Here is a 26,365-nt window from a genome sequence, read left to right on the forward strand (position 1 = left end):
TTAGGTGGGTGTTAGGGATCCAGACTATTATTCCACATAATGTAATTAGCAAGATGACAGCCAGCTTTCAGAAAGGGTGGGAATAGACAGCCACTGCCCTAGTGATAGTGACCAATGTAAGCAGTGACTGCGTTCAGGAAGAACTTTCATGCATCACAATGACCTTATTAGATAAAAAGAAAGGTGCTCAGCATGGTGGCATGCACCTGCAATTTCAGCCATCAGGGAGGCAGAGGCAGGTGGATCTCTGTGAGTTCGAGACCAGCCTGATCTACAACGCGAGTACAGGATAGCAAAGGCTGTACAGAGAAACCCTGTCTCAAAAAAACCAAAACCCAAAACCAACCAACCAACCAACCAAACAGACAAAACACAAAAAAAGGTGGCAAGGTGTTTTATGCAATCCTCAGGATCATTTTTCATTTTCAGTATCTCTATAAAGTCACCTATTGCAGAACTGGGAAGAGTTTTCCAATTATTTGGTTCACCCATCTGTCTCCAAACCAAATTTGTGACAAATATTTTTACTTTTTCAAAGTTAGCTACTAAGAATATCAAGATTTGGTACCACTACAATAAATACATTAACTTTAGACTACAAGAGGACATGCATAGAAATACCCTGGATTTGGAGAATCTGCATCCTTAGTAAAAAATTGCCCCTGGAGCTGTCTACACCAGAGCAGCCCATTTGGAGACTCTGTCCCTCATCCATTCATTTTGTTTCAGCCTCCTCCTGAATGGCTCCAAACAACAGGTGTTCACAGAAACTTGAAGGCAGTTTTCACCTCTTGGTTGTGTTAGAAAGAGTTTTGCTTTGAAATAGAATTCTTTCTGATTGAAGTGCAAAAGTCTTAGACAGCCGTAGATAGTTATAGCTGCAGCTTGGGAGGTGTCTAGCTACCTAACAGTTTAGGACAAGGATCTTCTCTTTCAGTTTTTTTTTTTTTTTTTTTTTTTTCCTTTCCAAGACCCTGTTTCTCTGTGTAGCCCTGGCTGTCCTGGAACTCACTCTGTAGATCAGGCTGGCCTCAAACTCAGAGATCAGCCTGCCTCTGCCTCTCTTGCAATTTTTAAGCATTTTGTAGCAGTAACAGTTGTCACTGCATTGGCTGGGGACATCGCATGGTAGAAACCTTGTTAGCAAGTACAAGGCTCTGGACTTGATCCTCAGTATAGTCACATCAATCTGTAAATAAAATTGTCTTTGACTCCAGGTTTTTGTACAGATTTCTCTGGGGGTATTTTCCTTTCCTTTCCTTTCCTTTCACTTCCCTCTCTTTCTGATCCTTCCACCCCATTTTTTTGTTTTTGTTTTTGTTTTTGGTTTTGGTTTTGGTTTTGGTTTTTCAAGACAGAGTCTCTCTGTGTAACCTTGGCTGTCCTGGACTCACTTTTTAGACCAGGCTGGCCTCGAACTCACAGGGAACCACCTGCCTCTGCCTCCCGAGTGCTGGGATTAAAGGCGTGCACCACCATGCCCGGCTCCCTTTTCCCCCTTTTCTTTGCTTCTTTCTTTCTTTTTTTTCAGTGTTATATTTACAACTTGGGACAATACTATTGTATGGTTGGGAAAGGAAACATCCCTGGATGTTTGGTTTGGTTCCCATCTAGTGACGTTAAGGAAGGTGCTTGCTTATGAAGGCGCTGACTTAAGTACCTTCACTAAAGACCTTCTCACTACCAACTCCAACCTTTTTTTTTTTGTTGTTCTGGCCAAATTACTTTGAGTCTTCTGTGGTAACTAACACCTCAGACCAATCTTTGCCTTTTGTAACTGCACTTCATGCTCCCGGGCCTCCTCCCTCTGCATGTCTGACTGGAGTCAGCCTCTGAGGACCATTCTTTCCTTACCGCCTCTTGAGTGAATTTAATGAGGAATGATGGAGGCTGAGTTTCAGGAAAACAGGAAACTGTCCCATGGCATCTACTTTTTAACTTTTTAGGGAAGGCCTTGGAACTTTTTACTTGGTTTGGACTCCCGCTCATTTGATGTGGATTTTCCCCTGCAGAACAGTCCAGCTGCCTGACGTGTGCTATCCACGGCAGAACACTCTTGCTATATTCAAACGTATGAAAAATAAAATTTTGTTTCTGACTGTTGTGGCTGCTGTGGCTATGTTTCTGTTGACTGCATGGGAAGCGAGCTTCTCCTCAGATCACATATGGTTGTATTGTACATGCGGCATTCCTTTATGGTCACCCAGTGGCTTCTGTAGATCCTCTTTGTTGACTGTTGATCTCATGCTCAGCTAACATTCTGGAAGGAGTTTTCTGAATGGAGCTATAATAGTCCCCAGCAGCTGTATTGAATAACTTCCTGTCGCATCTTTACCAAAAGAGATGAACTTCCGACAAGAGTGAAGACACACTCTGAGGACTGGGACACCAGTGCCTCCCCTATTCACTGGGTTTCTCTGGGTCACCTCTGGCATGGACTGCTATGTCTTTTTTTCTTTTTTCTGCATTTCCAGGGCAGTGGAAGGAGACTCACTGAATCTTCAGCTTTGAATTTGTGCAGCCCATGGCAGCAACTGCAAGACACACGCTTACCGTATGACCGCTGTGGCATTTGTTTCAACTTAGCCTTATGAATTCAGATTTTTAAAAACCAAAGCCATCAAACACTATTAATTACAAATTTATTTTGTAATTGGACTACATTTTTGCTTTAAACTCTACTGACTATTGAGCTGAATAGTCAGTAGATTTCAAAGACTATATCAGAAAGGAATGTAAGATGTTCATACTAAACTTACTATCTAGGGAGGTAAATAGAAATGGAATTTATTATTAACATGAATGTCACTGATGTCTTTACACCCATTTGATGCTGTTACCAGAAAAAATTTTAATTAACTTAAGCATAATGGTACATGCTTGAAATCCCAGCACCTAGAAAGTGGACACAGGAGAATCAGGAGTTCAGTTCCAGACTGAGTAAAATGACATTTCTTTAGAGAGGAAAGAGGAGGAGGAGGAGGAGGAAGAGGAAGAGGAGGAGAAGGAGGAGGAAGAGGAGGAGGAGAAGGAAGGAATATTTGAAACTGTAAATGTGAGTTTCAGGAGTCTCATGGCCTTCAGGATGAAACATACTGAATTCAAGAAAGCCATTCTGTAGGTATGTGGGTCACCCTCGCTAGCACGAGTTCAATGCCAAGATACTCTTCTCAATCCAGGATGATGAGGTGCAAGTCAAGAAATAATACTTATTTTGGTGACATCACTAGTTCTATATGCAGTGTCACTGAGAGAGAATATCAGGTAAAGCTGCCTTCAGAGCAGTGGGTTTGATGGCTAGGTTGGCAAGACAAGAGATCAGGCATAGTCTAATGGGGCCCATTCCAGGATGCAGAGAGCTTGGGCATCCTGCTTTAAGGGCAAGACTCTTAGATTTGATCTTCATGAGTTCCATCAGCCAACTATCATGAGATGATATTTGCTTGATCCTAGCCATCTCCAAATTAAAGACATTAAAACTTAAAGCTAAATGAATCAAAATTAAATATGATCTTAAATGCTTCAGAATTGGCATCCAGATAAATAGCTGGCCTAGGTAGTTGTAGCTAGAGAGTAGTTGAAGCCATAAGCCAAGGCAATATGTGAGAAAAATCACATCCATGATTAATAAAATCTATGAGAAATGTTATAAGTATATCTGTTATACACCATCTTTAGAGTCTGTCTCTACAACGCTGTATCATTTCATCCATTTTTTTTTCTATTGAAAAGAGACAATATCCCAATGACTTGGATAGGCAGAACCTTCTACCACCCCACCCCCACCTCCATTGCTACAGGTAGTTAATAGATAGACCGGCTGAAGACGGATTGAGTAATGTGTGGTGGAATTCATGCTTACTGTTTTGTAAGAAGTTATTTGTATCTGGAATCCTGAAAATATGTGGTACACAAGTAAGGCTTTTAAGTCTGCCAAAGCCCAGGCCATCAGGCCATGCAACATTTCTGTGGCTATGAATTTAGCTAACTGCCCATGGCACTCTGCATGCTATTTTTCATTTTTTCCGTCTATATTTTTTCTCGTCCAGCTTTTTCAGAAATGTTATTCCGATTTCTGTCACACTGTCGCCTTTTAGTCTGTCTTGCAAGAATGTAACATCAGCCGCCAAATGAACCTAGGAATGAAAAAAAATGGGGGGTGGGGGAGAAACAGGCTTGTGTCATTTAAAAAAACATTTGTTTTTGCGAATAGCGAACCTTGGACCATGTTCTCCGGGCATAGCTTGGCCCTGTGTCATCAGTGTGGTGTGAATACTGAAAGAAAGATAAGCAGCCCATGATGAGAGGCCCACACTTGTCCACTCATTTCAGGAAGAATATCCGTTTCTGACTCACAGATAGACCTCACTCTGGATGCTTGGCCGAGCGAAACTTCAGAGGAGAAATGGGCCCATATAGGACTCCTCTCAAGCTGACTTTCCATAAGCATTTCGTCATCAGCTGAACAATATCATCGCTTCTACTAACCACATTTAGCAATTGCCTATGGCTTTGAGAGCGTTGAAACAGACTGCCTAAATACGTTATAAATATAAAATTAGATATTGAACTGCTGGCATGAATATTTGATGGCCAGGCCTTCTTTCAACTTGAGAGCATTTCCGATTTCTCAGACAATGAAGTAAAGCCCAAGGGCTTACTTCTCTATTCATTAAAATGTGTTCATGTAAGAGCTACACGATATTGCTGAAGTCTTTTCAACGGAGTATCTGATCAGAGTTATTTTTAGTCATCGATGGAAAGAAGATAAATGAGTGAGGGGAGCCGGTAGAAGAAAGTGGAAAATGAAAAACTCTTGGGTCTAGCAGGCAATTAATTAATATTTATTGAGCCTTACCTGACTCACTTCTTCCAGATAAGGAACTCCTAGGCAGTGAGCCTGGAGTTTCTAAACCACAGACCTCCAAATGTCAGATTATCTGGCTCACAGAGAAAGCAAAAAGCCCTTGCATTCCAACACCCACCACCCAATGAAAAGAGTAAACTGTACTTTGAAATACAGGGCCTATAATTAATCTCTGATTTTTATTCCTTTGTCTATTTTTGGTTTGCTTTTTTTTTTTTTTTTTTTGAGACAGGGCTTTTCTGGTGGCTCTGGCTGTCCTGGACTCCCTTTGTAGACCAGGCTGGCCTCGAACTCACAGAGATCTGGTGCCTCTGCCTCCCTGATTGCTGGGATTACAAGTGTGCACCGCCGCCGCACCTGGCTTATTCCATATTTCTTCATTCTTGGAAAATATAACAAAAAAAATCCATTAAGGAAACACTATGCGAAAGCTCTTTGGACATGTGCGGCCACATGACTCCTGACACTTGTGGTCAGCACGTACAGTTAACAATTACCCATGAGAGCTGGAGACTTCTTCCTCCTGGTTTTGCTTTAGTTATATGCTTACCCATTTCAGTGTGACCTCCTAGACTTCCCTTTTCCCACCAGAGAAGATCAAAGCGAACTCAATCTAAGGTACATTACGGAGGATCTCCATTGTTTTACACTTTGGGAGTATCCATTACTTCGTCCTTCCTTCACGTCCACAAATAAAATCATATGCATGGGTCCTTATGGAGTAGGTCAATGACACAGGTTTAGAATGGTTAGGGCCTGGCCTTTGCCATCCTGATAGAGAAGATTCTAAGAAAACAGGACTGCTGGCTGTTGCTTCTTCATCACCTCCTCCTACCACCTCACCGGTCTTTGAGACTCTCCTCTCCATCCTTTTTTCTTTTATCATAGCCTCCACCAAAACCCTCTCCAAAGCTTGGTAAGTGGTACTCACTGTGTTGAGCTGGTCTTATTAATCTTGGAATCCTGCGTGCTCCCCTGTTTCTGTGACTCAGTTGCTCTCTAGTACTTTCCTACTTCTGAGAACCCTATGTCTTCAACCTTTACTGGTGTGTTCTGCTTAACTTTACTTTTTTTTTGGTATGTGCTGTTTCCAGTATCTCCTTTCTTCCTGCCATAAAGAATCTCCTTAGGTATTTCTGTCCATTCTGATGTCTCTCCCGTCATGTTCTCAACAGCTTGTGCCATGCCTGGTGGCACACCTGTAAGGCCTGCAAGCTGAGGCTGAGGCTGAGGCAGGGGACCCATGAGTTTGAGGCCAGCCTCTGCTACATAATGAGACCTTTTCTATAGATGGATAAGTTAAAAAAAAAAAAAAAAAAAGTAAGCCACTTCTTTCTAAACTCCTCACTGTGTGTTTGTTAAACATCTCAACACTAGCAGATTCAAGACTGAGCACTTCTCCTTGTCAGTTCCAACCCTCTTAGTTTTGTTCTATTGGTTAATAGCTTCCCTATAGGTTCTTCAGAAACCACATGGTCATTTTTCAATCTTTCTCTTTTTTTTCCATTTTGACCTTTTCAGTCAGCTGACATCGAGTCTTGTCTGTTCTGCCCTGCCAAGTGCTGTCCCAGTGAGTCGCCTCTTGATTGCTAGTGTCAGGGATTTCTTCTGGGTTTACCTGAGGTTACCAGCATCAGATTCACACTTGCTGTCCTCCCTTCTCCCCTCCCTCCTTCCCTCCGTCCCTCCCTCTTTCCCTCCTTCCCTCCCTCCCTCAGCATTCTCTCTTCCATGTATGCCCTCATCTGCCCAACAAGGGAATTTCTACAACACACGTTTCTTTTGTCTTCAGGACATGGTTTCTCTGTGTAGCTTTGGTGTCCTGGGCTCCCTTTGTTAGACCAGGCTGGCTTCAAACTCACAGTGATCCACCTGCCTCTGCCTCTGCCTCTGCCTCCTGGAGTGCTGGGATTACAGGTGTGTGCCACCACTCGAACACAAATTTCAAACCCTCATTTCCTTAATTATAAACCCGAGTCTGCGCTGATACTTTCATTGTGGAAGACTGAATTTCCAGGTCACATGGATCCTTTCTTTTATCATTAAAGAATTTAAGACTTTCTCATGGGTGTCCCTCTCTCAGTCTTCATTTTGTCCTTCTGAGTTTCTGGTTTTGTTTTTTTGTTTTTTGTTTTTTGTTTTTGTTTTTTTTTCTTTTTTTTCATTTTGAGAGGTCTTTGAAGATTCTGATCCGTCTACCTGAGATGTTTCTCTCCTTACTGAGACCTTCACCTAACCCTTATTGTTCCTTTAAAAAGCCAGTAAAGAGTTTCTAGCAAGAGCGTATGGATTCTCTCTTCCCCAGATGCCACCGGCCCGCCCCTGCCCCCCCCCCCAGCCTTTTATCACACTTCTTTGCACATGACTTCTTGAACTAGACTGGAGATTCTCTATGGGCAGCAAGTGTATCTTGTGTATGTGCAAGCTCAGTGCTAATAACTATCTCAGTTAAACTAACGAATAACTCAGGAGTAGAAGTCAGCCTCAAAAAACGCCCTGCATTCACCTGTACCCCTGTAAGACATGCCCTCAGCCATCATCCTTCTAGACAGCACCAAGGTTGGCAGCTCACACTGCTGTGCTGTGATTAGAGGTCTATGTGCTGAGGAACTTTATGAAGACTCTGCACAATGGCCTGTGAGTCATGAGACTGTGTGACCTTGTAAATAGTGTCCCTGGCATCAGCAAGTCTGCAGAGGCTACAACTAGACTGCATGTAAACTAGGCTGTGAAAGATCATTGGCCACAGCTACCTGAAGTACTCCTGGAATTCTTTTATTTTTAATTAATACATTTAACGTGTGTGTGTGTGTGTATGTGTGTGGGTGTGTGTATGTGTGTGTGTAAGTGTGTGTGTAAGCGTGTGTGTAAGTGTGTGTATGTGTGTGTGTGTGTGTGTGTGTGTGTACCATCAATAGGAGTGAAAGTCACAAGACAACTCATAGGAGTCAGTTCTGTCCTTGTGTGATCAGGGTTCCAAAGACTGAAGTCAAGTTGTTAGGCTTAATGGCATGTGCTGAACCATCTCCCAGATTTCTTTTCTTCCTCTTGGGTAAAATTTTCAGTCTTCCATTTTACTTAAAAAATTTTAATACAAGGCCTGTCAGTGATGGTGCATGCCTTTAACCCCAACAGAGGCAGAGGCAGGTGGATCTCTGAATTCAAGGCCAGCCTGGCTTACAGAGTGAATTCCAGGACAGCTACAGCTACATAGAGAAACCCTGACTTGAAAAGCAACCAAAGCAAACAAACAAACATCACCAAAAACCAAAACTTGAGGCAAAACAAAACACAAACAAAAACCCAATAGAATTAACCGGAATGAGGCTGAATTTGCACACACACACACTCTCTCTCTCTCTCTCTCTCTCTCTCTCTCTCTCTCTCTCTCTCTCTCTCTCTCTCTCTCTCACAGTTTTGGCCTTGAATTTGCAATCCTGATCCCTGTCCCTTACCTCCCATATCTTCCAAGTCACTGAGAACACAGGCTTGCAGTAACGGGCCTCTCTTGGTCTAGGATTCCCCATCTTTAGAGACTGTGCATTCATTTGATGCTGTTCCATTTTTGGGACAGCAGTGTGTAGCTAACATGCATGCCAAGATGAAACGCAAGCTTTACCATCTCCAGGGCTCCTCTGATGATGCCACAGAGTAAGTTGCAGTAACACAGTGCAGATCGGCCAGCAGGGAGCTCTTCCACGAACTCTGCCAGAGGGTTCTTGTCTAGGATCAGGGAAAACTTTGTTTTGCTTGAATTGTGACAGGTCACCCTTGGTGTAATTCCCAAGTACATCTTGAAGGCAACCTGAGAGAGGGAGAGAGAGAGAGAGAGAGAGAGAGAGAGAGAGAGAGAGAGAGAGAGAGAGAGAGAGAGAGAGAGAGAATATATTATTGCTCTTAGTCTCAAACAGAAGTCTACTCAGAAAACCCAATAGCCTATTCTAGGCATCGCAGCCCATTGATTGTCAGGCTTGCCAGGCAGAGTCTGCAGTCAGGGTGTCTGTATTCACACTTGTCTTTGTTTATTTCTGTTTGAGTATGAGGAGGGCACACAGTTAAGAGGAAAATGAGGAGCTGGTTCTCCCCTTGTACCACGTGGGTCCTGAGGAGAGAATTCAGATGGTCAGGCTTAGTGGAAAGCACCTTAACCCACCAGGCGTCTCAACTGACCCTGCAATTTCTTTTAAAGCACAACTTTCACAAGTGTGTGACCTGGTATGCAGAGAAGTTAAAAAAAAAAAAAAAAAAAAAGACAGGGAGGACTGTAACCTTTTAGTTCTTTGGCTCCTAATCCAGGGCAAATTCTTTTCACAAAACACCTAAACCAAGCTTTTAAAGCTTATTAATAGCTTGATGTGTTGCCATCATTCCAAGGCCTTAATTAATTTAATTTTAAAATTAAACACAGTGTAGGAGAGAAATGGAAGCAATCTTCTTCAATTACTTATAATTTGAAGTACAAAAAAAAGAGTTTGTTCATTTGTTCACTGGTTCATTTAACAGACACCTATAAAGAACTGCTTTTCTCTTCAAGGACCTACTGTGGTACAAATTTAACAGCCACTTGCAAATCGAACTACCGGGTGAGTTTACGATCTACGTTTGACACCACGTTTAGGCCTAGAATACACGAGCCTGGGATGAGCTAGGATTTGCTACATGTGCACATTGGGATGAAGAAGAGGCAGGAGACACTGTAGACAGAAACATGTCCTGGCACGAAGCACAATGCTGGGGTCCAGGGAAAATCCGCATCGCCCAAGGGGTGGGCAGTTGGGAGCCACGCAGAAATCCTAATCCTGCAGACTCCGAATCTGCTTTAGAAGGATCAGGATACGAATCATGAGGTTATAGGGAGAGAAAAGAGGACCCCTCTTTTTCTCTAGAAGCCCCAGCAGTTATTAAACTTCCCATATAAATTCCCATAATCCCAACCCCTGAACTATGTTTTAAGTCTTTAATGAAAACCCTTTCAGGAAGCCAGACCCCATGTCTACAGAACAAGAGAAGAAACCTATCATGAAACGCTGGATTTGGAGACTGGATTTTGCCAAACGTCAATGGCTGAACCCCATTTTCGCTCGTGCTGAGCCTCCCGCTAGAAAATTTCTGTGCTAGAATTGGTAAGAGAACTTTCCATTCGCAATCAGAAGCACATGGAAAGAATGTTAAGGGAAACCTGTGTCCTTCGCATTTAGTTTTCAGTGGTTTTGGCTGCCCTCGAATGTCAGCGTCCACCAGTAGGAGGCATTATCTGAACATTGTTGGGAAATAAGCATTCCTGGGGAATGACATTGTTTCCTTATCTGGCTGGATGCAGACAGAGGAGGACTGTTGTTTCAAAAGAGCTCCACCCTCAGCCGGAGCCACAGTTGCTGTCTTAGAACCAAGGCAAACGTCTTTCCCTCTTCGTGTGTCTCCAACATGGATGCTTTTCAGAGCATTTTGAAATTCTTTCTTAACCAAAAAACCGCTATTGGCTACAGCTTCATGGCTTTGCTCACCCTGGGGAGCGAGCGTCTCTTCTCACTAGTGGCGTTTAAGTGCCCCTGCAGCACTGAGAATACAGTGTACGGGCTGGTTTTCCTTTTTGCCCCTGCCTGGGTGTTACTCATCCTTGGATTCTTTCTGAATAACAAGGCATGGAGGCTCTTCACTGGCTGCTGTATGAACCCCAAAAAAATCTTTCCCAGGAGACAATCCTGCCGCTTCTTCTACGTCCTGGGTCACATCACACTGAGTTCACTGGTGGCCCCAGTGATGTGGCTCTCCGTGGCTTTGCTTAATGGGACGTTTTATGAATGTGCTATGAGCGGGACAAGAAGCACAAGGCTCCTGGACCTGATTTGCAAGGGCAAGCCCAAAGAGTGCTTGGAAGAACTTTATAAAGTCTCCTGTGGCAAAAGTAGCATGACACCGGTGGACAATGAGGAGGTGAAGCTCTCCCTGCAAGCCCAGTCTCAGGTAAGGACAAACATGCCTTTAGCTGCCAGTGTGAGCTTGGAGATGTCTCTCTGTCTTCCTTGCAGCCAGGTCAGGGTCTGAGAGATGCCAGAATATTTTGACACTAAGTGGAAATTGGAACATGACACAGCAGTAAGACAATCCGAGGAAAAGCTTTTTAGGGACAGGATGGCTTAGGAAAATTGCTGATTGGATTGTGCCGTCTCCATTTCCCAAAAGAGAATACCCTCTGGGTTATGCATATGTAAATACTTAAGTGCTCAAACCCATCTCTCTGGGTTGACTTTGTAAATAATGCAGAACAGAGAATCATGCACTGAGTGCTAACCCTGAGCTGTAAATAAGCATTACTGCCTCCTATCAATTATTTATTTTCAAGCCGCTATCTCAACACAAAAACAAAACAAAACAAAAAACCACAAACACATCTTATTCATCCACTAAAATATAGCTGAGCCACTACTCTTCAAAGTGGCATGTGATGTAATTAGCATGGAGATCCCCTTGAGTAACCACTGTGGCGACTGGTATCCCTATGGGCTAAAGCTGTCAGGGCCCAGAGTTTCTCAGATGAAGCAGGGATGAGCACCTTCAAATGGCCTTCAGTGAAGAGTGGCCATGTTGCCTAGGGAGATTAGGGCTTTGAGTTTCTGTGCTGTACAGCTACAGAAGTTCTCACACTAATTCAGAAGCTCGGAGTTTGGAGCATCGTTTTACTTGGTGGGCAGTAATTTACAGCCTCCGGTAACCAATACAAGGGAGGGACTTGTCATCTTGCCAGGTATCTGAATGTGCACAGATCTCGGGGCTCATTCCTGGCCTGGCCTTGAGAGGAAATCCATTTCCTATTTCTGAGGGCAAGTGAGGTAGTAGGCACAAGCCGACTCATCCTTTCTCAGGAATACTGTTGGCTTCTGGGTAAACGTGCGGGCACATGACAATTTTAAGTTTTAGCAAGGACTTGCCCTGACAACAAACACATCAAAACAAAATCTGCTCCTACAACCTAAAATGGTTAACAGCAAAGATATATTCTTTGTAAATCAATAAGCCAGAGAATGTCACTAAATCAACTCCTTTGTTGCCACACTCCTGAGTGCTTTTCGTCTTTTGTTGAGGGAAGGCATTAATTACTAATGTTATGATAGTGTGAGTGACACATGGTTTACCTCGGCAGGCACCAGGCTCCATTCAGCCAGTGCCAACCCCAAACACTCACCACTGTGTCAGCTCTTCCTTAATTATGAGCCCACAGAAAGTAGGCACATCTGGTCACGGCTTAGGTTGGCCACAGTGACCTGTTGACTTTTCAGTAGAATGAGAAGGACCTACAGGAGGATGCCCAAGAGATGTGGATGAAGGGAGATGTGGCAATAGCGGGCGCTAACCATGAGGTTCAGATGGCAGCTGGAATCACACAGTCCAAAACAATAATTGGGCATGTGGGCAGAGGTGGAAAAGTGCATTCATTCATGGGCGAGGCAGAGCAACAAGAAGCCCAGCTGAATGACTCTCCGTTCTTACGAACGGCAGAATGGGGTAGTGGAAAGCGCTCAGCCTTGGAGTCAGCTGACATTGAATCCTGCCACTGCCACTGCCCGGCTCAGTGATACAGAACTCTGAACCCCAGTTTTCTCACAATGGGGTAGAGGGGGGAAACGATGATAACACCTACTGTGGAAAGTTATTTAGAGAGAATGAGGCATAAGTAGGCATAAAGCTTCTAGAGCCTTCTCAAGGATTCCAAGGTAAGGGGAAAACTGCCAGGACCTGGAATGAGACAGACAGGAGACAATCAGGGGCAGGGCTGGGCACAATCAGCCCGTTGTAGCTGGAGTCCTGGGTGCTGTTGGTCAAGGAGGACAAAACTCAGCAGTCAGGAGAGAAGGCAACAGAGGGAGATCTGAAGCTGATCCAACAGTTTCTAACTCGTTGGGATTAGCTCACGTAGAGTGGAGACAGCTTCTACACAGGGGCCCAACCACAAGCCCATTAGCGGCTGAAGGAGAGCTGAAGTGCTCACACATGGCAGCGACGGTGCCTCACCTGGCTATCGTCGAACAGAAACACCTGACAACTGGGAGGTAACAGGAAGAGCTGATGAGCTTCTTGCGCAGCTCCTCCCAAAATACCTTCTGAGATGGGGGACCTTAATATTACAACAGAGCCTGAGCCACAGTGAACACCAACCTACGGTGAGGAGAAATTTAGGTGTCACACTTGAGGAATGCCAACTCAGAAATGACATTTATGTCAAGGGGAGACCCTTTTAGTATCCCCACTTCTGGTCTAGAGTTTGGGACCCACTGAGTGAAAGCTAAAGTGATGGTCTGAGCACACCCATTTACAAATTACTGTTTTTTTTGTTCTTGACTGAGCCTGTTGGCTAAGGGTCCTTTGAACTGGAATCAGGAGGTGCTTTCAAGAAATCTGTTACTCGAACATAAAATTAATTCAAATTATGAAAAGTTAAACTGGAGAAACAAATTTAGAAGATATGTTAACTATAGATGCTGGTGCCTCATATGTGACCATGTCCCCTGGAGGGGGAGACCTGGTGGCACTCAGAGGAAGGATAGCAGGTTACAAAGAAGAGACTTGATACCCTATGAGCATATACAGGGGGAGGAAACCCCCCTCAGTCACAGTCATAGGGGAGGGGAATAAGGGGAAAATGGGAGGGAGGGAAGAATGGGAGGATACAAGGGATGGGATAACCATTGAGATGTAACAAGAATAAATTTATTAAAAAAATAAAGTAAAAATAAAAAAGATCATTCATATTTAGAAAAGAGTTTGCTCTTTCTAACTTTAGAAATTAAGGACAAATATTCCTCAAAGTTTGGAATGACTCACTGCCCCTGCACCCTCCTTCCTCTCTTTTAGTATTTAAAAAGGCTTTAAGTCCTTACAGCTTCTGCTCTTTACTGTATTATGTTTTTTCTTTCTTTACTGTGAGAAATGAATTCAGGGACCCACAGAGTGGTGGCTGCTCTCTCCAAAGTCACGTGGGATGAATTAGTCAGCAGTGCGTGCATGCACTGATCGGTGCTTGAACACCTGGCTAGCAAACTGATCATGCATTTGTATGACCACCGTGACTCGTTAGAAAAAATTCTTCCTTCTCCTAATACTGTCTCAAAGTGCTTCGGCAGTAAGTTATTGAACAGTCACTGTTTCCATTGTCAGCCTTCTAGTTATTCTTTTGCTTAGCAACAACATTGGGTAGAAGGATGGGTAGTTGGTTGACTCTCTCCTTATGTTGACCGTCAAAGAGCACTTAAAGGTAAGATGAATAATTTCAAATGAGGCAGTAGTAATGACTATGGTATATAGCTGTATACTGTCCTGTGATATTATCCAGTGCCCTGAGGTGCTGTCTTGCTTTTCTGTGTCCTCAATATTGCTTTCATCCTAAGATTCTAGGATGGTGCCTGATTTGTTCAGCATCCTTCTTCTCTCTGCTGACCACTTGTTATGGACGCTGCCGATCTCAAGTCAGCTACCTGCAGCTGAGTTTTTGGAAGACGTACGCACAGAGGGAGAAGGAACAGTTGGAAAACAAACTCCTGGAATGTGCCAACAAGCTGAGTGAGAGGAACCTCAAATGCTTTTTTGAAAACAAGAGTCCAGATCCCTTTCCCATGCCCTCTTTTGCTGCCTGGGAGGCTGCATCCGAGCTGCATTCATTCCACCAAGACCGGGAACACTACAGTACCCTTCACAAGGTTGTAGATGATGGTCTGGAGCAAACCGCCCAAGAAGAAGAGACAACAATGATCCTTGTGGGTACCGCCCAGAGTCTGTGAATCATCCTCCATCACTGGCTCAAGGGTCCGGTTGGTACACCTGTTCAGAGTCTCTTGCTGTCTGCGCAACAACTTGCATCTCTGCACTTTCTCAGCATCAGAGCTACTTTGGGAGGCAGTAGCATGGTCTGAAACTGTTCTGAAGCCTCGCGGTGCTATGTCTAGAACTGCTCCAATGGATGCTGAGCGATGACCAAGACACTTTGAGTCAGTGGAGAGTTGGGTCCAGGAGGTCCAATAGTTGCTCCAAGCTCTAAGATTTTATGATTCAGCCTCCAGAGTCTGGCAAAGTGGCCTATCACTCTTTGGAAGTATCTGGCCGTGGTATTAGAGAACAGATCTGTGCACAGTGGCCACCTGCAGAGTACCCAGCTGGGACCCTTTCAGAAACATATATCCAATGCCTTTCAAGATGAGAGGAACTGTAACATTTAGCTAGCATCTCTTTCTACAGAATACCTCCATTCTCCAGAGTCACTGACTGAAAGAATATAATGTGCCACATTTTCCCCAAATTCTGAAAGCCTGCCGCTAGGGGCAAGGTGACCTCATGCCTGCTGTGAGTAGGAGGCACTTATGCCTCCATAGGTCAATCTCTACATTCAAAAGACAATCACAAAAGACACACATATAAGACTGCATTGATATGAAGACAAATCCATTAACATTGTATATTAAAACACTTTTCTCAATTAAAAATTCCATTTTTTTTTTCTGCTTTTAAATTTAAAATCACTTTTACTAAAATTTTGGGTCCAGGGCACTATTCCTGCTATGTTGTGGATATGTCTTAGTTTCCTTGGGCTTCTAGAACAAAATGTCACAGACTGGGTGGCTTGCAAAAACACTAGTTCTCACAATTTGGGAGGCTAAATATTCTGAGGTCAGAGTGTAGCTCAGGCAGGGCTTAGTGAGAACTTTTCTTCAGATTGCTGATTGCTTATGCCCTACTGTGAGTCATGGGGTAAAAAGGGCAAATAGACCTCATGGGGCAACTTTTTGAGGGAGCTCAGGCTGTGCTGCAGGCTCTGCCCCATTAATCTAGTGACCCCACAAAGACCCGCCTCCTAATGACATCACCATTGAGGTTAGGTTTCATTAGATGAATTTTAGAGAGATATAAGCATACTATAGAATAGATTGGTAATAACTTGACTTGAGAGATGGTCCATAGTAGTCCCAGCATAAAATTGTGTTCTTATTTTATCCTTATCAGAAATAATGTGTTACTATGTAATATTTACTCTGTGTGTGTGTGTGTGTGTGTGTGTGTGTGTGAGAGAGAGAGAGAGAGAGAGAGAGAGAGAGAGAGAGAGAGAGAGAGAGAGAGAGAGAGAGAGAGAGAAATCTCTGAGCTAATCTACACTTAAGGCACAGTATCCACATTTGGCATTGTCGCTCACTCACACCTTATATCACTAGCTCTCCGAATCCCAGGTTTAAGATGGCGTCATCTTCGCTCTTCATTAACATAGAAGTTGATGAGAAACTGTGGGAGAATCCTACAGGTCCAAGACCCCCAGAAAAATCTTAAGATTGTGATTTATAATGAGAAATGTTTGCCTTTGTATTTATCCTTGGCACAAAGCTTCTAGAACCCTTGGAACTCTTACCATTTGTCCTTTTTTAATGAGATAATGCGTGCAGAGCTGAAGATGAGATTGGCAGCCAGGAACAACTATTTGACGAGAGGCCAAAAGTTTCTGCCTCATCCTCTGACCTTTGAAGTGTAGAGACAGGGATTGGACATTGATTTGATCCTGGCAGGAATGTTCAACCTTTTTGACATCACAACATGATGTTATCAACTATTAAGTTCATGCACCAGGACTGGCTGGGCAGTCAGGACACACACACACACACACACACACACACACACACACACACACACACTCATTCACACACACGTGCATGTGCACACATCACCACAATCAGCACTCACTTATATATACACATATACATGCCATACTCATACGCAGAAATACACACACCACATACATACTTGTAAGTACACATGTATGTCCATACACACACTCATACACATGTGTACACATAATACTCCACACACTCATATACACACATACACATGCATACACACATATACACACACACTACTTCACACACTCATATACATGCATACACATGCACACACACATTCACACATAAACACTCCACATACACACTCACACACATAGACATATACACACATATACCAAAAGTACTAGAAAAAAATCCAAACACATAATAATAATCAGTATGGTGCTTTCCTGAGTCTTATGGGCAACTCTAAGTGAATAAACCAGCATGAAGAAAGAGACAGGAAAACCTTTAACTGGTAGCTGCACCCTGCACAAGTAGCCTGGGAGTCTTCTGCTCACGAATGGCATCCAATGTCAGGAAAAGTTCTTGGGAAATGGGTTCTAAGCCTGCGTGGGAGACATGTATAACTGCAGAAATGATGTGAATTATAGGACACTCAATTTACATTGGGGGATTTATCAGCATGAAGGAAGACACCCACCCTTGTAGGCTAAGAGCGTCAATATGGAAGGATTAAAAAACAACACCCTTCAGATTTCAGAGGAGCAGTATTGGGAGTGTGTGTTGGGTTTGAGGATACAGGGATGAGACAAGGCAGAGGTGTCAAAACGAGGATAAACAAAAGTTAAAAAAAAAAAAAAGAGCATCTTTCCTCAGTCCTTTCTTGATTAGGAGCTTGTCCATCTCCACATGTTTACTGATACCTAGGAAGCAGATGGGACCCAGCCAATAGCCTTGCATCTCTTGGGTTGGGCCAGAGGCAGAGGCAGCAGTTTTACAAAAGTAGCTTAGGTGCAGGAGGTCAAGGAGTGAGGCAAAATCACTGGGGCATTATCTTTGCCTCCCTCTACCTCAGGGCCCTTCTATAATCAACCAGCCTATACTCAGGGTTAAGGATGCTGCATTCGAGGATCTCCAAGCTGACGAGCCAGCAGCCTGTACTTTTTGCTTAGTAAGGAGGGAGAGAAACTGCCACTCCTATTCTGAACAAGTCACCTTGAGATGAGTCAGGTTCTCTTCCTGACTCCTGACTCCTGGTCTGATTCCTGTGGAGTGGTGTTTTATGCAGGATGTAAACAAGCTCAAGACACCTTATCTATCCCCTCAGCAGCCTTGGAGGGGGCGGATGGAGACAAGGAGAGCAAATTGGTATCGGTTCTTTGGTGTCCAGAGGGTGCAGTTCTCTGGAGGTGGGGAAACAGGTTGGTCTGAATAGAGAGCCTTACAACTGTGGGTAGTTTGTTATTGCAGGTGGGGCTCCCTAGAAGGAATCTTAGGGAGCTTGTGTGACATTCCCTCTTTGTCTTCTGTTGTACAAGCAGAGGATATTTAGTTTCCTTATGAGTAAGACTAGGCTCTGTCTCTTTTATTATCCCAAAATCATTAAGAAAATAAATTAAGAGATCAGAATGTTGGGCTGGACCCAAGGGTCTGTATGTCAGTGTGTCTCAATCTTGCCTGTGCTTTGCAATAATCTGAGGGTTTGAAAAATCTCACCGTCTGATCCATGCCACATACCATGATATAATTTTTCCTATTGGAACCTGGACCTTGGAACTTTGAAAAGTACCCACATGGCTGTTTCCAGGGAATTCATGGAAATGGTAAGTCCTGAAGTTGTGATACTGTCAGGCTTTCATAACCAGACCTGTGTCTCCAGGTAGGGGAAAAGCCCTGATTAGAACTATTTGCCAGTGTGCACTGTGCAATTTTAAGTTGCCAGTGTAATACCATTAAATAAATAGGTAGGAAAAAGAATAACTGTTTATTTGTGCTATATAGCCCAGGTCAGCCTAAAAGTCACTATGTCACCTTGTAACCAAAGATGGCCTTGAACTCCTGATTCTATGAGTTCTGGGATTGAAGACCTGCATCACCACACCTAGTTTTCTTTGTTTTGTTTCTTGGAAGTGCACAGTTCTAGCCAAGTCAATTTTGGCTCAGTTCTGGTGCATATAAACCTCATTTTTACAAAATCTAAATATCAGAGTGTTTGTTAACTGGGGTTCTTCAGTGAAACAGAACCGGTAGCATCCGTACACATACATGCAGATATATGAGGAGGTGTTTGCTGTGGCAATTAGCTTATACAATTAAGAAGGCTGGAGAGTCTCCTTACAGTCCGTTTACAAGCTGGAGAATTAGGGAAATAGTAATATGGTTCAGCTCAATTCCAAAGGCTCAAGAACTAGAGAAGCCAGTGTTACAACTCACTTTGAGGCCAAAGGACAGAGACTCTGTAATACTCATATTGAAGGGCAGAAGACAGATACACCTACTCTTCAGGAACAGTGGGAAGAATGGGGAGTGGGTAATGACAAAGAGGACAGAAGATAATGATGAGGAAAGAGAGATTGTAACCTAATTAAGGGGGGGGGGGAATATGGAAATCCACACCTGATCTGTCTTTCTTGGGTTCTCCAGGCCACCAGTACACTTACACGGTGCCCACTCACATTAGGTGAGGGTGGACTTTCCTACCCAGTTGACTGATTCAAATACTAGGTCACACCCAGAAACACCCTCATAGACATACTCCCAAATAGGGATTTACTAAATAAGTATTAATCTAATCAGGTTGTCACCCAAAAATCAACCATCATACATTGGTGAATGAAATAGAATTAACTCCCGACAAAAGATGAATCTCCCTGATCCTCAGACTTAAGCGAACAGCAACAGTAAGAACAACAAAAATACAATGGAATATGAACCTGGATCAAACGAGGTGTTACAGCATGTTCGTCGATGTTTTGCAATGTCCAATGTTCTGCTAACACTGGATATCAAGCAAGAAGTCCAAGTTTAGGGAAGGGTAGAGACAGAAGCAAAGGGAGAGGAGAAGGTGGAGGAGGCGAGGGAAGGAGCGAAGCAACCTAACAGCCCCAATTGTTCCAAACACTGAAGGCTGGCTGGCAAGCCTGGGGGTGAAGAGACACTTTTTTAAAGCCTGGTCCTAATATGGCAGGCATAGCATGAAAAAGGACCAGGAAGCTTTGAAAGGTCCGCAGTGTGAGACCCTCATCTAATGAGGATAAGCCATTCCTACACCGTTGAGCTAATCCATATGAGGCTGTGTCCTTTTTGGATTTCTCACCCAGAAACACCATGACCTTCGGTAAACACTTATTGTATAAAGTCACTAAATTAGAAGGCCACCTGAAACAATGTATAGTATGAACTTAAAAAACCCCATAAAATCTATTTTTTAAACATTAAGAAAAAAGGTAGTTCTCTGTGTAATTATACAAAGGTCCTCCTTTTCTTTGCTAGTGACACTTTCTTCATTAGGTTACAAGTAGCACCATAACTCATGTGTCATGATTTAATAAGCACTAATTACTGCTTATCCAAAATATTTCCACCAAAGTTTGAAGTATGTTTTCAAACTATTTTTTTGGTTAAATTATATCTGAAAAGAACATAGTGCTGTGGGCTAAATTCCATTTAAAATAAACATGCTATTGGAGAAGTAGTACATTAAATTATTATTTGTTGTTGATACCTGGGTCAAAATAAGAGTCGGGAGGTTACAGGGTAGGTTGGTTTTGAGTAAGCGGGAGACAGATGGATTGGCCCTCAAATCTTGCTTCTCCGTGCATTGTCTCAGAGCATGAGGGGGAGCTTGTTAGAACTTAGAGCCAGACTCCATACCTGCTGGACCAAGTCGGCTCTGAAAACACATAGGTGATTCCTAGGCAAGTGAAACTTGAGCTTAGAGAGTTCTCAAACTTGACTCATGTTGAAATCATCTGGCTTAGTAAAATATAGCTCGCTGGCTTCCTTTTCCAGAGTGTCTGAGTCAATAGGTCTAGGGACATTTCTAGCAGATTCTCTGCTAATGCTGACATCACTGGTTCAATGCCTACATTTTGAGAATTTGAGATAGATCCAAGTGTGGGGCCAGCTATTCTGGGAAAGGAGACTAGATAGAATCCATAATTTTGGATTCTGTCCCAGACCTACTCACTCAGACATCTTTGTTATATCAACCTATCCAAGAACGTGGGGGCCTTTCTATTGGTTCAGAGATATTCTTGATGCTTTAGGAATGTTTTAAAGGCTATCTAACATAAGTTTCTTGCAAAATTTATTTGTCAGTATTCTTTGTTGCTAGTCTCAGTGGTGTCTCTTTCCATTATCTCTGGAAAGGGGTTGTTATTTGAGTAGATGAAAGCTATTATTTTGTGCCATTTTATGCTCCTTATTGATCTTTTTATTGCTTGTAGAGATTTTCAGAACTAGAAAAAGAGACTTTTACAACTCCTAAGGACATAATGGATGTAGACAATAAATATTAAATTCTAAACTATTAGGTGAAAGAAGAGAGTCAAATCCTGTGTGACTTGAAGCCACTTATCTAATGTTAACATCCTCAAAACCAGACATTTGATATCTTGTGATGCAAGGTAAGAGCGAGCACGCAGTCCTACGTGGGGAGGTACTGGCAACTGAAAAAAGGAAGCCCTAAGATAATTAAACATTTAGAGAAAGCTACTAGTGTATAGGGAATGTTAGCAAAATAAAGCAAAGTAGTTAATATAAAGTAATCGACCAGCCAAACTCCAATTTAGATTATTTGACTTTGCAGTTGGGTCTGAACTGTCTTCTAAAGAGCCCTGTAGGTGAGTTGTCAGCTTACGGTGTTGTTGGAAAGTGGTGGAACCTTTAGGAGACAGTTCTTCATGATAACTGGGCGGCAGGGGCGCGGGGGGGGGGGATAGCCTCGAAAGAGATGCTAGGACTCTACACCTGCTATGTTCCCGTTAACAGCGCAACATTGCCTGTATGCTTATATTTAACAACTAATAATATTTCGAAATATGCTTTCGGATAGGTAAAGGTTTCTGTTATAAGATCTGTTCTTTTCTCCTGGAGAATCATTTTTTAATTTTAAGCTTAGAAAATTGACTTGATGAGTCCACTCTTTATACCCCTGTCTTCTCTCCTTCTCAAGGACTGCATCCTTTGGATTCAGAACCAAACTACGGCTACATTCCTGTTGGTGTCTCATTAATTAATTTAAAAACCGTAGCTAATATTGTAGCGTTGTTGTTGTTTTAAATTTCACCTAAGTTCCACAAGCATAACATGGGGGAAAGAGTATTACTATTTCCATTTTTTATAAAATACATTAAAGTTCAAAAAGGTTGCCATGGTTAATCAAGCCACTGGCTTCTCCTGCTGCTTCCTTTAAAAGCATGTGCTCTCATTTGTAATTTGGAGATTCTGAATGCATACATCTCTCAGTCTGCCACCTTAAATCGTACACAGTAGTACGTGGGTTCCCAGTGAGCAGACTTTCTAATGTGTTCCTGGAAATAAAATGTTTTTCTTCGAGTGTCTAGGCCTCTGTTCGGCACACTGGACTCTTCTGCACCCACTATCTGGACATTTGGCACAACTCTGTTCAGCTCTATTAATGGGGCCATGGTTTAGGTTTGTTTATTCTTAGTCTAAAATGACAATTGATAAAATTTTCATTGGTAGGAAGTCCATAAAAGGCTTAGAATTCTCCCTAAACTTTAAAATTTACAGACCTATCATTATCTGTCTGACCAGCTAGCTCACTTTTTATCATTTCCTAAACCTGCGGCTATATCAATACAAGAAGAAAGTATTTACAACCTCTAATGTCATATAAATTGTAATGAAAACAAATTAAAGTGAAGAAACTTAAAATAACACATCTAATTACATTTGCTGGATCACTTCAAAGAAGAGGATAAAATGAGAACCTGGCGTTAATATATAACTGACTGTTAGGACAAAACTTCAAACGTATTCATCCTCGGTAGAGTATAGAGCCTAAGTCTGGGGAAATGGTGACCGATTGCACTGTAAAAACATCTGAGCCCTCAATGTCAACATAAAGAAATGTGCTTCTTCAGTAACTACAAGCGCTGATGGTTTAAACAGGACAGGGTTATCACTCCCAAGGGCTTTGCTGGAATCTGCATGGCAGGATTCGGAAACACCAGAGACAATGACTAAGGCTTTACAAAAATTTGCTTCCTTAAACAGTTGGCTAACTCTGAGTTCACGGACCCTGCATGTGAAGCAAAGCAGTTTTTGAAAATTTAGGAATTACTGTTTGAACAGTTTCCATGTCTTTGGAGCAAGATTTCTTCCCCCTGAGTACAACCCGCCTCCCCAACCAGGAGAAAATGTGCTTTTTATAAACCGAGCTCTTTCACCAGTTTCACATCTTTGGAATATTTTCTCTTTTTACTCCAGTGCACCTTGTTTTACTGTCTTATCTTATTTAAAGAGTTTAATGGGCGTGACATGAGAGTTCCACCTCGCTCCCACAGTAGTTGCTGCACAGTGACATGGGACACACTTGCTCTAAACCCTTCCTCTAAACGCGAATGTTCATTAGAAACACGCAGGGAACATTTAAAATGTTCTATAACATTGGTCTTATTGAGAGACCGTGGCTCAACTGGTCCAGTTAGCCTGGAGAGTGGGACTTTCTGTGATGGATGCTCAGGGGCTTGATGGAGCCAATAGAAAAGGACTGCTGCCTGGAGATTCGGGAGAGGTCAGGGAAAGTCTGGACCAAGTTTTCTTTTTGAAATGACCTATAAATCCAGACAGGCAGGGGTGGCCCAGAATTCAATTGGCCTTACCAATGTCTCTGAGTCCTGATACCCCTAAAGCTTTGCAGTATTTTGTTTCCCAGAATATTTGTTCCATAGTTTCCATTCCTTAATAAAGAAATTCACTGTAAATAGCTACACTGATGAAATGCTCTCAAAGCTACAGGAATAGGCTTGTTTCAAAGGTTTTGGGGCTAAGGCATACTCTCTAAATGTGTTACTTTGGTTTTTTTTACTCCTGAGTTAAAGACACCTGCAAAATGTCAGGATCAGGAGGTCACTTTGACCTTCATGCTGTTTTTAAAAGCAGGTGACGGGATCCCCAAACAAGATGCTCTCTGTCTATACCACAGGGAGCAATTCCATTCTTGTCATGTAGGATGGGAAGTGGGGGCTGAGAACACTCTCCACAGCCTTCATTAACTCAACTCTCGTCTCCCAGGCTTCCTGCCCAGTTAATTTAGTTGCTCTTTGGCAACATATTATCCTTTTTCTAATTAGTATGTAAGCATTCAATCCTTTGGTTCTGAATTTCTTAATGAAGGCTCCCACACATTGTAAAGCTTACATTAAATAAGTTCAGGTACTTTTTGTAATTATATCAATTATAACTCAGGCTCAATGTAAAACAAACAAAGGGAAAACCTATGGGCTTAGAGGTGAATGATTTGACTTCCCTGTAGATTTTTGTTGTTGTTTTTATGAGTTTGATTGAGAGAAGTTAAACATTACCAAAAACAAACAAACAAACAAACAAACAAATAACAAAACCAAACCCTGGAGCTAGAGAGCTAGCTCAGTTGAGAATAAGCCTCGAGTTGGAGCCCAGGGACTCACATAAAATGCCAGACATAGTGATGCACTTCTAACTGTACAGCTGGGGAGGTGGACACAGGGAGGTCACTGGGGCTTGCTGGCCAGCCAGTCTAGCCTACTTGGTGAGCTTCAGGCCAATGAGAAACCCTCTGTGAAGAACAAGGCTGATGGCTCATTTTGTCCACCCCCACACCCCAAGATAAGGTTTCTCTGTGTAACCTGGTTGTCTTGGAATTCACTTTGTAGACCAGGTGGGCCTTGGACTTGAAGATCCTCCTGCCTCATGAGTGTTGGGATGAAGACAGTGTGCCACCATGTCCAGCTAGGCTTGTGACTTTTAAGGAATGACAGATGTTTGTCCTCTGTCCTATACTAGCATGCTTGCAGGTGCACAAGTTTTCATACACACACACACACACACACACACACACACACACACACACGCATGCACACATTCATATGCATACATATCCATCTACATGGTCATACAATATGCACAATAAATAAATGAATAAAACCAAGAGGCATCTATGCAAAATGAGGCAGCCTAGTTTACATGCGCTACCATGAAATATTTAAAACTTCTCTTCTGAGTATTTGGTGGTAGTACCACAGGGAGAAGATGCCTGAAAGACATCTGACTTAACTGCTACAAAACTTGATCACAAACAGAAGAGGAGGACAGACATCCCTTAATAAGGCGAAAGGATGCAGGGGTTTTGTTTAGGGACTTTCTGAACCCACTGTCAATCAAACTTTAACAGAGACTTGTCTGTGACTAAAGAAAAAACATCGTTCTGAAATATAATCATCACAGTTTAAGGGTCATTTCCCTGAAGGCGCCTTTTCTTCATATTGGAACCCTAACAAAAGCTGTTCATATGGCTTCTGGGTTCTTCCCAAATCTGACTTCCCAAGTCAGTGGCTGCACACACATGCTTTCCACAAGAAACAATTTCCTCTTCTACAAGAACATATCTCTTCTACCCATCCATCCCTGCAGAAAAGAACGTACCAAGTGTGCATTAGATTATATTACAGTTTCTTTCTGCTGAAAGGGAGAAATTTTTAAGTGGTTATACATATTTTTGCAAGTTTCTTCTTTTTAATAGCCTACCTATCCTATTTCTAGTCTAAATAATAACAATTTTTAAAAATATTTTATAAGTTGGTTTGGCCGGTAATATTGTCATTTCTTTAAATGTTGAAAGTTTTATGACTACAAAGAATTTTTCTTCCCTTTTAATTTATTTCTACTCCTTTTTTCTCTGCCCCAAAAACGTTTGGTAGGAAAATGGTCTGGCATTCAGCTAACTTTGATGCCAGTCTTCTCTGGAATGCTGTGCTGTGTTGGGCTGTGACTTCTGAGGAATTTAATTCCCATTTACTGAGGGCTCCCACTTATTTTAATATATGTTAGAGGAAGAAAAACAGAAGAAACAAAAGCAGTTCATTATGCTTCTGTGTTAGGCTGTGAGTTAGGCTTTGCCGAATAGCTTCGGCAAAAGAAGATGTCAAGCTTAAAGGTAATCTGATTAGCATCTAGTTTTTCCAGTTGAAGAATCAGAGGACGTGGTGAATGCAGTCCTGGCGTAGAATGTGGCACCCGTGCTACTTTGGCCCTCATTCCTGCTTTGTCGGCACTGTGCTGAGAAGTGCTCTCTTTGGCCTGGCCTTCGGTTTCCACCCAAGGTGTGGTGAGCCTTTGTTCTCCACATCTGTCCAAACTCTCTGTTTTAGCAAATGGACTTTCTGCTTGGCCTTCCCACCCAAGTCCTCAGCTTTATGCACGGTAAGGGCTGCCTGGGTCTTCATCTCAGAATTCTTGGCATTATTCCAGGATCTCATTTTTCTACTCCAATCTTTGGTTGCCTGAGAAGCCTATGAAACAGCAGTTCCCAACAATTATTCCCATATAAGAGAGTGGCAAGGTATCCAAACAGTTTAAGGCTCAGGGTGAACTCTGAAACAAGTGGTTTCCTCACTCACACACCCTCCTCCCATCCTCCTCATGAACAAGTTGTTCCTCATAGAGCATTGAGTCCCCAAGATGGGAAAGTAGGCTATGTGGAAATGCTGTGTTTCTATCTGTCCTGGGTAGTAATGTGTGGAGTCAGAGGCTCTTCTAGAAGGCAGGGGTGGCGCTGTCACCCGGAGAAGCTGACAGCTAGGCAGGCACCGCGATGTGCTCGCAGCTCTGATGAAGTAACAGCAGCAGGAATAGATCACCTTTTGGGAAAATTATCAGCAAATATCAGTCCAGTGAG

At 42.8% G+C, this 26,365-nt stretch overlaps 2 protein-coding genes across 2 annotated transcripts in view; one reads left to right on the forward strand and one right to left on the reverse strand.

Moving 5' to 3' along the window:
- Positions 1-3,793: 3,793 nt before the first annotated feature.
- Positions 3,794-26,365, reverse strand: part of Trappc3l (trafficking protein particle complex subunit 3L) — a 46,589-nt gene continuing 24,017 nt past the window's right edge. Inside the window, exons 4-5 of the mRNA XM_051164280.1 lie at positions 8,487-8,672; positions 3,794-4,136 (exon numbers count right to left, since the gene is read on the reverse strand). Coding sequence (XP_051020237.1) covers positions 4,017-4,136; positions 8,487-8,672 — 306 coding nt within the window. The 3' untranslated portion in view covers positions 3,794-4,016. The remainder of the gene's footprint in view (positions 4,137-8,486; positions 8,673-26,365) is intronic.
- Positions 10,206-15,345, forward strand: Calhm5 (calcium homeostasis modulator family member 5). The gene is made up of 2 exons (XM_051164279.1): positions 10,206-10,831; positions 14,251-15,345. The coding sequence occupies exons 1-2, from the start codon at positions 10,292-10,294 to the stop codon at positions 14,638-14,640; spliced, it is 930 nt and encodes a 309-aa protein (XP_051020236.1). The 5' UTR covers positions 10,206-10,291; the 3' UTR covers positions 14,641-15,345.

This window comes from Acomys russatus, chromosome 21 (assembly GCF_903995435.1).
Source record: "Acomys russatus chromosome 21, mAcoRus1.1, whole genome shotgun sequence".
Classification (NCBI taxonomy): Eukaryota; Metazoa; Chordata; class Mammalia; order Rodentia; family Muridae; genus Acomys; species Acomys russatus.